This window comes from Garra rufa, chromosome 9, assembly GCF_049309525.1.
Source record: "Garra rufa chromosome 9, GarRuf1.0, whole genome shotgun sequence".
NCBI lineage: Eukaryota > Metazoa > Chordata > Actinopteri > Cypriniformes > Cyprinidae > Garra > Garra rufa.
This window is the reverse complement of record NC_133369.1, coordinates 22,500,263-22,513,231: the sequence shown is the minus strand read 5'-3', so window position 1 is coordinate 22,513,231 and position 12,969 is coordinate 22,500,263. Positions and strand designations below refer to the sequence as shown.

General features: G+C 35.5%; 1 protein-coding gene across 1 annotated transcript in view; it reads left to right on the top strand.

The window, feature by feature from the left end:
- The window catches only part of fam171a1 (family with sequence similarity 171 member A1), a 36,778-nt gene that overhangs the window by 14,734 nt on the left and 9,075 nt on the right, over positions 1–12,969 (top strand). Inside the window, exons 2-5 of the mRNA XM_073846792.1 lie at positions 2,489–2,716; positions 4,707–4,799; positions 6,860–7,018; positions 8,843–9,019. Coding sequence (XP_073702893.1) covers positions 2,489–2,716; positions 4,707–4,799; positions 6,860–7,018; positions 8,843–9,019 — 657 coding nt within the window. The remainder of the gene's footprint in view (positions 1–2,488; positions 2,717–4,706; positions 4,800–6,859; positions 7,019–8,842; positions 9,020–12,969) is intronic.

Sequence of the window (12,969 nt, the reverse complement as noted above, 5' to 3'; positions counted from 1 at the left end):
CCTGTGATTTAAAGCTAAATTTTCAGCATCATTACTACAGTCTTCAATGTCATATGATCCTTCAAAAAATCTTATTCTGATTTGGTGCTCAATTAGCATTTCTTCTTATCAATGTTGAACAATAAAAAAAATGGTTTGTGGGAATGGTTTTTAAAGAAGTCTCTTTAAAAACTAAGCCTGCATTTATTTGATCCAAAGTACAGCAAAAACAGTAAAAAAAATTGAAATGTTTTTAACATTTAAAATAATTGTTTTCTATTTGAATACATTTCAAAATATCATTTGTGATTTCAAAGCTGAATTTCTACTTTAGCAGAGTAGATTTTTATTGAGGTTTCTTTGATGAATAGAAAGTTCAGAAGAACAGCATTTATCTGAAATATAAATCTTTTTTAACATTGTAAATGTCTTTATCATCAATTTTGATCAATTTAAAGCATCCTTCCTAAATAAAAGTTTTAATTTCTATAATTTCTTTCACCAAAAAAATATACTGACTTTTGAATGGTGTAGTGTATAATGTTACAAAAGCTTTTTAATTCAAATAAATGCTGATCCCTTGACCTTTCTATTCATCAAAGAATCCTGACAGTTTTAAATCCTGATGATAATAATAACGAATGTTTCTTGAACAGCAAATCATCATGTTACAATTATTTCTGAAGGATCATGTGACACTGAAGACTGGGGTAATGATGCTGAAAAATGAGCTTTGATCACAGGAATAAATTACATAAATCAAATAAAAAACTGTTATTTTAAATGGTAAAAATATTTCACAATATTGCTGCTTTTGCTATACTTTGGATCAAATAAATGCAGGCTTTCATTCTTACTGTTCAAAAACTTTTGACTGATAGTGTGCGTTTTGATGTTTTAATTACAACATTTTAAATAAGATATTTTTTCCTCAAAACTGTGTATTTGACTTATGTTCCCTGTGCTTCTAGTTTAATCATCAACCATATCACTCAGTTCTGTTTTATCTTACATGCAGTTGCTCAAATCAGTATCTCACATCTCTTTGTTTACTTGTTCAGTAAGTAGCCGTGTAATAAGCAGGATAACATGCAATTAGACGGCCGTTATTGCAAAATATACTGCTTCAGGGTGATTCCAGACATAACCGCGTTGTCAGGTGTTGTGATAATGACCGGTTTGACTATACCTGATCCTTTATTTAGCATGTACTAATCTGAGCTCAGTCGGTTCTCAGGGTTTGCATACAGTTTGTGCTGTTTAGGTGGGGTCAATCCCTGTACACACAGCTGTCAGCCTTTCACTGATGAATCACTGGGGAGGGAAGTGACGTGATGTCAACAGCATTTAAACTTGTGTGTGTGTGCATGTGCGTCAGTGTTTTGGACTGTTTTCCTTTGCTAACAGGTAAGGCTGTGTTTTTACAGTGCTATAATCTGTTTGCCGATTGTGTGGCTTGTATTAAGATGCATTAACAAATGGCTCCTGAAGGTCTTTATGGATTTTATTGACAATGAAATTAGTATATGTATGTAAATATGTGTTATACAAATGCCCAGGTTCACTGGACACCTTTGTCTTTGCAATGTCTTTCAGTCTGTCTCGCTTATACATTGTTTTTCCTCAGCGTTTATTCGTAGAAAAGTGGTTATATCAGAAAATTAATAATAATTTATTGGCTAAACTGAAGTAATCACATTGTCAAGTTTTCCCTTTTGTCATTTTACCTTTATACTTTACGTTTCAAGCATGTCTTTTACAAAGTAAAAGCAAACAAACAGGTTTTTTGTGAAACAAGCAGACTAATAGAATTTTGAATCAAGCTTAAATAGATGGAGCACAGAAAGCTTCACCGCTTTTTTTCACTCTACCCAAGAACTTTTTCTTCTCTTTGATTTGTTCTTGTGGAGCAGGTCAGTGGAATGTATCGCTACATTAAAAAGGAAGCGTGTTTCTGCACCAGCTTCCTAAAGAAACCAAAGGTTCCTAGAGGAAGGAAAAGCAGCCCATTGTTTTCAGCAGTTGTTTCCATTGGCTGATGCAAAGGATGTGGAGGGGGTTATCTCTGTGTGTTGATTGGTTCTTTTCCTTAAGTGCTCTTTGAGGATTTTTATGTAAACAGCCAAAGGAGCCTGAAGAACATTTTTCAACGTCAACATTAAAGTGCACTTTATATAATTAAAGAGGGTCACACGTAATACAATTACTCATTTTTACTGGCTGTTCTTGATGGTCATTTCTGCCTGGTTCATATGTGCACTAATTGTGTCTTGTCTTACATGAAGCGTAACCTCAATAAATTGTAAGCCTAAATTAAAGGTTTTTAATTAATTTAAATAAATCAGTGCTTCACAATTTGTCATACTTATTCTTTAGAGTGATAAATCATCAGGGGGAAGGGCTAAAAGACTCCAGTGTTGGATTATAAAAATTCGTACACTGGACTGTTGAGGCATAGTGCATGTCATTTAGAACACAACTAATGTGACTGTTGTTTTTGTTTCTACAGAAGTGGCGCTGAAGGTTCACCTGAGTGACGCTAGCACTCATCAGCCTCTCGCTGGTGTCACAGTGGAGATCTTCACTAACCACACTCCTGTTGCCTCGGACATCTCTGGTCCCGATGGCAATGCCTTCATCAGGTTCCCCTATCGGCTTGGCGACCTTCTTGTAGTGACTGCAACCAAGCGTGGCTACGTACCCAACTCCATTCCATGGCGACCAAACAGGCTTCCTGGTAATGACCTCATATTGGATAATTTAAGGGATAGCTCACCCAAAAATTTTAATTCTGTCTCTAATTACTAGGGATGTAACAATATCAAAATCTCACAATACGATAATATATCGATATGATACGTTATTTATTGCGGTATTTAAAAACAAAAAAAGACAAATGAAGACTTCAGGAAAAAATTAAAATTTTGTACATTTTTAAAGTTAAATATTTCTATCGAATGCACTTTGAAAGTTTAAAACTAAGAGCTCCTACCCATGTCTTAAATAAGCAAACTCAAGTAAGAAAAAAGTCATTGAATTGACTTGTACCTAAATTTTAAAGGGGACTCAACACTCTTTTTATTTGTGGCATACTCTCTTAGTCTAAATTACGTTTCACACTAGTGTTTTATGAAGCCAAACAAATTAGAATATTATAATAATCTTAATAATAATAACAATTTTATATTATTGTTTTTTTCTATGATGATAATAATAGCCATATATGGTAAAACAATTGCACTGTAAAATAAATGAAAAATTATATTTTAGGTGTATTATTTTTGCTTTACACTGCAGTAGGGAAATTACAATACAACTTTCCTAATTTCTACACTTGAAAGAGATATTTTTTACCATAATAATTTGAACTGCAGTAACGTTACCCATTTAAACCACTAGCTCACAGCAATTCATACTGCACTTTTAAGCTTTTATTTTGACGGAAAACTCCAACTTCAGTGAAAACAAGCTTACAAAAACGTATCTCACAAAAACGTATCGTACAAATCAAGTGAAATGCTGTAATTATCTGCTGCAAAATAAAGCTAACTGGTGGCCGTTGCATTCCCAAATGCTTGCTAAACTCACAGCACATGCAATAAATGAGTTCACCGTGAACTGAGCTGTTCTGAGGTGCGGAAAACACCGGATCAGGAGCTGATCGCCTGAACGAAGTGCATGCCGACTCGATGAAGGGATTAAGCCATATTGTGCTCTCGTTTTTTAGTTCATTTGACAGATACTGTGCCAAAGCATAATGGCCCAAAACACTACTTTAAAGACCTTTCATGTTAGAATAAGAAGTTTGAATATATTTTAAAAACGACACTATTTGCACCAAAATATCAGCATGTGACCACATATCATCATGTGACTATGATAATATCGAGATTTTGCTATTGCGATACCATGATATTGATAATACCGTTACATCCCTGTCACCCTCATGTCGTTCCAAACCTGTAAGACCTTTGTTCATCTTTGGAACACAAATTAAGATATTTTTGATGAAATCTGAAAGCTTTCTGACCCTGCATAGAAAGCGATGCAACTGACATGTTCAAGGTCTAGAAAGGTAGTAAAGACGTCGTTAAAATAGTCCATGTGACATCAGTGGTTCAACCGTAATGTTATGAAGCTAGGAGGAAAAAACATAGACGTTTGTAAAAAAATGTGGATTTTATATGCCATTTGTTTTTTTCTGTTCAACTAAACTGTGCAAATGCCAAAAAAAAACAAAAACATTTTTTCAGTGTGTCTGAACAAAGCCTTATTTCATTGCTTTGATGATTGTATTAATGGGATGGATTACTTCTACTGTAACTCTTGGTGACTGACACATCCTTGGGGTCAGTCTATAGAGGATTTGGGACAGGAAATAAAAACTAGAGTTGAGCAGGAATGCAGAAAGCTGTTAGAAAGAAATAGAATGTTCCATTACTGCTAATAAGATTAACCTACTAACTAGTTGCAGACGAAAGAAATGTGCCTAAATACCTAAACGCAGCATAGTCGCACAGATGTTCTAGGGCACTGAGATTGTTTAGTAACACTTTGTGAAGTGAACGAGATCAGAGTCTTTTTCTTATTACATAGATTAATAGCAATAAGAAGTATAGAATTTTTAGTTGAGAGATATTGAGATGTTGTGGATTTAGAGCGTCCAGACCTGGTTGTGATTTATCTTCCTAATTTTCAGTTTGTTTGTGTGTCTGTGTTTTTTCAAGTCTTCTCATCTCTCAGTCTGGATCTGCTTCCTGAGAGGGCTGCTACTCTGATGGTGTACGATGACGTGGTGCAGATCGTCTCTGGATATCAAGGTAAGTGTGTGCGTGTGCGTGCGTGTGTGAACAGGTTATTATGCTGCCTTTTGTTCTGTAAGTCTAGATGCAGAAAGACAGACTCAAAAATGTTTGTTAATTTCTTTTCTTTTCTTTTTCTTTGTGAGAAACATGGGTTAAAAGTATTTTGAGGTGTATGTAAACTTTTGACTTCAACTGTATATTCTCTGGAAGATCTTCCACGCTGATGTATATTGTAAATGTATATTGTTTAACGGATATTTAGACAGTTTTATTGACAAGACAAAACAAGACAAATGCTGATGGAGATAATGAATTTTTCCATTGAATTGTTTGGGTGGCTGTTTCATGTGGCGAGTGTAATGAAAATCATTCTGTATTGTTGTCCACGTGGCTCATGAGACTTCATGCTAATTAAAGCTTTCTGTGTGAGTGTGATACCACATTGAAATGAGAGGCTGTGTATATACACACACACACACACACACACACACACACACACACACACACACAACACAAACACAAGAATGAGAAGAATTCACTTTTCAAACCAATCTTTCACATTCCTCCTTTTTCTGTCTTCCTGTTACCCACATGTGCTCTTTTTTTCTTTCTAGCTTACACTGTTTTCCATAGCTCTTCCTCCTAGCAACCTCTTTCTTTTGGTAACCTGTCCCTCGGTGTGTGCGATATGTCAGGAGAGAAACATGTATATGGGTCTCAGGGGAACACTAACACTGCACTCTCATTCAGAGCGTCGCCCCAGTCCTGTCCCCAGAAAACACTCAATCACCACACGTTTATAACAAAAGCAGAGGACACTGACAGGCATACAGAGCTTTGAACGTTTGGCTAAAACACACACGCGAGCCACAGATCTGCTATTTTAATTCTCCACTTGGGGACGTTTATCACACACTTTCACACATTGCTTAGAGGTCCCATTTCTGTCCACCAAAGCGTTTTCAAACAAAACACCTCTCATATATAAGAATAGGTGTGTTGGGCCCTATGAAACGTGACCCTGGACCACAAAACCAGTCATAAGTAGCACGGGTATATTTGTAGCAATTGCCAACAGTACATTGTATAGGTCAAATTATTGATTTTTCTTTTATGCCAAAAATCATTAGGATATTAAGTAAAGAAGATCATGTTCTATGAAGATATTTAGTAAATTTCCTACCATAAATATTTCAAAACATAATTTTTGATTAGTAATATGCACTGCTAAAGACTTCATTTGGACAACTTTAAAGGCGATTTTCTCAAAATTTAGATTTTTTTTGCACCCTTAGATTCCAGATTTTCTAATAGTCGTTTTGGCCAAATAAGGTCCTATCCTAACAAACCATACATCAATGGAAAGCTTATTTAATGCTTTCAGATGTTGTATGAATTTCCATTTCGAGGAATTGACCCTTATGACTGGTTCTGTGGTCCAGGGTCACAAATCCGTTTTATTTATTTTTTCCCCCCAATTCCGTTTCTTTCGTTTTAATTTATTTTATTTTTTTTCAATTTAATTTGTCTTTGTTTTAATGGTTAAATAAAAAAAAGAATAATCAAAAAGCATGTCTAATTTGTGTAGTAAAAAATATCTATATTTAAAACTTTATAAACCGCAGTCTCTAGCTTCCACTAACTTGTACAAACGTTCACAAAAGAGTCACGTTCTAGTGGATGTATATACAATGTATTAAAATAGACATCAGCTATTTTATTTTTCATAAACTATTTTACCAATCACAAACTATTTGGACTGTAGTGTATTGTGCACCTCGAGTACTCAGGGTCTTGAATTGGGAGTTTGGTGGGGTATTAGTAAAGACCATGTGGGCTGTAGCTTGGTCTCATGTCTATGGTATGTAAGATCTGCCACAATGGAAACATAATGACATCACTCTCAGGAGACACATGCTGCAATACCAGCACTCCATCAGATACTGATCCATTCCATTTAGAAGGAGAGAGAGATGAAAGAAAGGAGCTGCATGTATTATGTCATGGATGTCAGATCATTAACCTAATGCATGCTCATTTCTGCCATCTGTATGTGTGTGCGTTTGCATCTGTAGGTTCAAAGCTGCAGCCATGGGTACAGTTCCAGAGAAGAGCGTTGAGTCTTCCTTCTAATGCAACCTACACCAATCTGACCGCCTTCCTCACTGTGAGCAGTTCAACACAAGACACGCAGTACTTCCCCTACCTGCAAGGACTTCATCCCAACTATACAGGTAACACATGAGAGAGCTGAGTACTTCAATACCAGTGAAAATCAAAATAAGTGAATTTTCATGATATGAAATGTTATGATATTATTAAATTAAATTTAATTCAGTGATTGTGAGATTTAAGCTGTTGAGGCAAATATTTAATTTGCATTTAAAAAGTGTTACAATGAGAAGAAATGTAAACGGGGAATGCTACTTTTCACTCTGAATTGATCAGTATTGATTTTTAATAGAAAAGGTTCTTCAGCTCTGAATAATTAATTGTTAAACCATTACAGAACAAGTTCTGTCATCCATAATGATGATTTATGCTGCAAACGTGAGTTCACTCTAAAATTAATGAAACTTTTTTCCTGCTGTGGTTGTAATTATAATAGATGGCCTGTTATGTCTGTCTGAAACTGTTTTAGATGACTCATTATCAATATTTAATGTAGGCCATCAAGTGTGGATCCAACAAAGCATTAAAATGGCTTCCTAAACAGAAGTAAAAATAAGTGTCCTTAAAATCAAACACTGAAATATACAGGTCAATAGTTGACATGCGCCTTGAAGAATCTGCAAAGTGTTCATTATTTTACCGAAATAAGAGGGATTGTACAAAATGCATGGACCTGATTAAGATATTTCACATTTACATATAGTTCACAAGAGAAAATAATAGTTGAATTTATAAAAATGACCCTATTCTAGGGTTTCCATATACTGTGTTGTCACCTGAATGATCCACATCTGTGTGTTTTGTTTTGTGGTAGTGGTTCATGAGTCTATTGTTTGTCCTGAGCAGTTTAACTGCCCGCTGTTCTTCAGAAAAATTCTTTAGGTCAAACAAATTTGTGTATGAACCCTTTCCAACAATGACTGTATGATTTGATTTTGAGATCCATCTCTTCACACTGAGGACAACTGAGGGACTCATATGCAACTATTATAGAAGATTCAAATGCTCACTGATGCTCCTGAAGGAAAAACAATGCATTAATAGCCAGGGGTGTAAACTTTTGAACAAATTGAAGATGTGTACGTTTTTCTTATTTTGCCTAAATATCATTTTTATTTTATTTAGTACTGCCCTTCAGAAGCTACAGAAGATACTCGCAGGTTTCCCAGAAGACAAAAAAAGTTACATTTGCTGAAAACCAAAGAATTTGTGGGACCTGAAAGATTTCTGAAGAACAGCACAGCTGTTTTCAACAATGAAGATAATATGAAATTTTCTTAATCAGCTAAACATATTAGAATGATTTCAGAAGGATCATGTGACACTATAGACTAGAGAAATGGCTGCTAAAAATTCAGCTTTGCCCTTCACAGGAATAAAGGACATTTTTAAATATATTAAAATACAAAATTCCTTGTGGGCAGTGCGCCAACGTACAGCGCCATTGCGCTCCGGGCGTCCCGTGTTCAAATCCCGACTCAAGGACCTTTACTTTATGTCCCGATATCTCTTTCCCACTTCGCTTACTGTCAATTCTGATCTGTCCTATCAAATAAAGGCAAAAATGGCAAAAATAAATCTTTAAAAAAAAAAAAAAAAAAAAATATATATATATATATATATATATATATATATATATATATATATATATATACAAAATGGTTATTTTTGATTGCAATAATATTTCACAGTACTGATTTTACTGTCATTTTAATTAAATAACTGCAGCCGTGGTGAGCATAAGAGACTTCTTTCCAAATCATTTTAAAAATCTTACCGCCTCCCCAAACGGTATTGTCCATAATATATTCTTTATCTCTGTCTTTTTTCTCACCCTGTTTGTTTTTAATTGTGCACTCTGTTTGCTTTTTTTTTCTCTCTGATAGGCAGTGATCGAAAGTTCGAGTTGACTCCTGTAGCTGCTATCAGTGTCCATCTTTTGGGTAGCGATGGGGTGGAGCTTCATGTCAGTGAGCCAATCAGTGTGAGCATCCCTCTTCCTGCAAACAGTGGTTTGAAAGAGAATGATCACATCCCCGCCTGGAGGTTTGACCCCAAACTGGGTGAGTTTATAACACACATTCATCTTATAGTAGATATTTAAAGCATTCCTGTTTATAGTCTCTGTGAACGTAAATCACATGAACTGTTACTAACAAATCACAACTGAAGGGTTATGCAAGGAATTGTTACACCAAAGGTGCTGAAGGTGTTTCCTGTCCGAGGCGAGTTTACTGTGTGTTTGTATGTGAGGTCGTGATCTCTTCAAAGCCTTCAGATTTCCTGTCTTCCTGGTTTCTGAGGCAAATAAATCCAAAGGAATTGTTTAGACCTGAGCTGTTGTGGAAGTGTTTTGGATGGAATTTTGATGGAAAAGATGTTCCTCAGGTCCAAAATTCTGAAACTGAATGGACCCATTTTCCAACTCTCTCACACACAGATCTTTTTTTTTTTTTCATGAATGCTGTTTTCATACCATTTAAAGTAGGGTCACCACAAAAAGAATTATAGGATAAGTTCACTTCCAGCTTCTTTTTTTTTTTGTGATAATTTACTAACCCCCATGTAATCTAAGATGCTCATGTCTTTCTGTCTTCAGCAAAGAAATTAAGGTTTCTGAGGAAAACATTCCAAGATTTTTCTCCATATAGTGGACTTCAGTGGTGGCCAACGGGTTGAAGATCCAAATTGGATAAAAAGTATATAAATTGTTGTCGTTTTTTTTATGGAAAATGACTGATCGTTTTGCTAGATAAGACCTTGTAGAGCCCTTTGAAGCTGCATTGATCCACATTGAAGTTCACTATATGGAGAAAAATGCTGGAATGTTGTCCTCAAAAACCTTAAAATGAAAAAAAAAACTTTCCATTTCAACTGAAGAAAGAAAGACTTGGACATCCTGTTAAAGGTTATACAGATTTCCATGATGAAAAGGGAAATTGTTCACTAGGCAAATACTCACAATTAAATAATAGGCAAACACAATTAATCCGTTTCAAATCAAATCCAAGTCACAAGGGGTTTTAACTCTGTGGCTTTGATTTCTAATCCCAGACCGAGGTGTAATTTACAGGATCTTGTGCTAACAGATATAATTTAAAAATGTTGCATTAGTGAACATCTAGGGATTTTCCTAATCATCCAAGTTGCTTTAAATTAGTTGTTGATGACACGCAATGCTGTATTTCTCTTAAACTTGACAATCTGGAGTTACTTTTTTGGCGATTCTGTTGTTTTGACGGCTCATTTGGTCATTGTGTCTGCTGGCATGTTTTTGTCTTAAGGGTGAAGTGACACTAGAACAGCCATCTCTTGATGCTTTAATTGTCTGGAGAGCTGTGTTTCTGTGAGCATACACAGAATTTTTCCCACCATAATCTGACAGACAAAGGTCTTTACATCATAAATCTGAACTCTGAATATCCCATAATTTCCCTGTGGTACGATAATGCCTGTAATTGCAGCCCAGAGCCAATCTGGTCATTTCTTCAGTTCAGACTAAACTGACCCAGGATTGTGCAATAACTGTTTGGGTCACATGAGGTAACCTTATACAATACTAATATCCTTTAAAACATCCTTTAGTAGTTGTGTGCATTCCTAAATATATTCACATTTAGTGTCTATTTCAGTGGACATTTGATGTATTTTTGAATGTAGACATAACCTGAATGTACGTGTCTGTGGCTTTAAAGCTGAGGTTTAAAGCCACATTTAGAGTCCTCTGGCGGGTAACGCTGACTGTTTGACCACTAGTGTAATTTATGATGCGTTTAACAAATCTGGAGGCTTTGCCGCAGAAGCCTGAGACTCAGTTCAGCTCGCTTACACTCCCACAGCAGGCTGGAAGAATCCAGTATTGTGTGCGAGAAGCAGAAAGACAAGCAGAGATGGATCAGAATATGTGCAGATGGGATCTTCAATGAGTTCTTCCACTCTGTAAGCTATGACATGTTGTGTTTTGAGTTTGTTCAGCCAACCAGTAAGTTGATCATTATTGCTGATATTATTTAGAAAATTTAGATGACAATGAAAGAAATGGGGAAAATTAGCATGAATGTGTGTCTGAATCTAAACAGGAGAGAGATGCAGAATGTAGGATGGAGTATTAAGGGAAACCCCTTTCAGAATTCATAACTCCAGGCCTCTTCTCTGGACTGCTCTGTTATCGCTGTTGTCTCCTAGCAGCCGCTCATAAACAGAGCAGAGAACGAGGTGGAAAACAGCGGCCGGCGTTAACTCGATTTCCTCTTTTAGGGCACAGAGATGTAAGCTGCTTTGTTGTCTGCAGTGAACTGTGATACAGGGATAAAGACTAGACTGAAAAGCCCCTGGCATCACGCAGCATTAAAATTGCACTGTTCCTCCCAGTGTTTTTTAATAAGAGCACAGCAGTGAATAATTGTCAGGCTCTGCAGCATGGTAAATAAAGTCACTGGTTTCATATTTGTGTCTGTTAGCTGCTTTTAAATGTGCAAGTTGATCACATTTTATGCTCACTGAGTGTCTGAATCCAATGTAATAATTGTTTGTGTGTGTGCTGCTGAAAATTCAGCTTTGCCATCACAGGAATTAATTGCGTTTGAAAATGCACCACAAGTCAAAAGTTTGTAGTGACAAGATTTTTAATGACGTCTCTTCTACTTACCAAGCATTTATTTGATCCAGAATACAGCAAAAGCAGTAATATTGTGAAATATTTTTGCTATTTAAAGCAACTGTTTTCTATTTAAATATATTTTAAAATGTGATTTATTTCTGTGTTTTAAAGCTAAATTTTCAGCATCATTACTCCAGTCTTCAATGTCACATGGTCCTTCAGAAATCATTCTAACATGCTGATTTCCTGTTTGAGACTTTTTATTTGTTTTTATTATCAAGATTTTTTTTTCAGGATTCTTTGAATAGAAAGATCTAAAGATCAACATTTATCTGAAAATTAAAAAAAAACTTTATACACTATACCAGGGGTTTTCAAACCTGTCCTGGAGCCTCCCCTGCCCTGCACATTTTGTATGTCTCCCTTATTAGGCACACCCAATTCAGGTCTTGCAGTCTCTACTAATGAGCTGATGATTTGAATCGGGTGTATTAGATGAGAGAGACAAGCAAAATGTGCAGGGCAGGGGAGGCTCCAGGACAGGTTTGAAAACCCCTGCACTATACCATTCAACCGCTTGAAGTCAGGATAATTGTATTTATTTATTTAATTTTTTGGGGGGAGGGGAAGAAATTATAGAAATGATACTATTATTTAGCAAGGATGCTTAAAATTCATTAAAAGTGGTGATAAAGACGTTTTTAATGTCACAAATGATTTCTATTTCAGATAAATGCTGTTCTTCTGAACTTTCTATTCATCAAAGAACCTGAAAAAGATCTACTTAACAGTTAGAATGATTTCTGAAAGATCATGTGACTGGAGTAATGATGCAGAAAATTCAGCGTTGAAATCACAGGAATAAATTACATTTTAAAATATATTAAAAAAAGAAAACGGTTATTTTAAATAGTAAAAATATTTCAAAATGTTGTTTTTGCTGTACTTTGAATCAAATGAATACAGGCTTGGTGAGCAGATGAGACTTCTTTAATAAAAAGACATTAAAAATCTTGCTGTTCAAACTAGTAGTGTATATTAAAATAGAAAACAGTTATTTGAAATTGTAAAAATATTTCACAACATAATATTACCGTATATTTAATCAAATAAATGCAGCCTTGTTAAACATATGAGAACACAATCTTACCAACCCTAAACTTTTACAGGATAGTGTATGTAGATTTAAATGTATGCAAATATAATGCTATATAGTGATTTGCTTCTCCAGGCTGAATGTTTTGCGGTTCACTCAATGCAGTGGAAACTGGATCAAAGGCAATTCATTAGTGTAAATACATTGTGAAATGTCAACTGGCAGAGACACCTTACGTAATGTTGAGCACAAAGCAGTTCAAACAAAACTTTCTTTGCTTGGCAGATTGATATATTGCAGAGTTCTGCATGTGACCT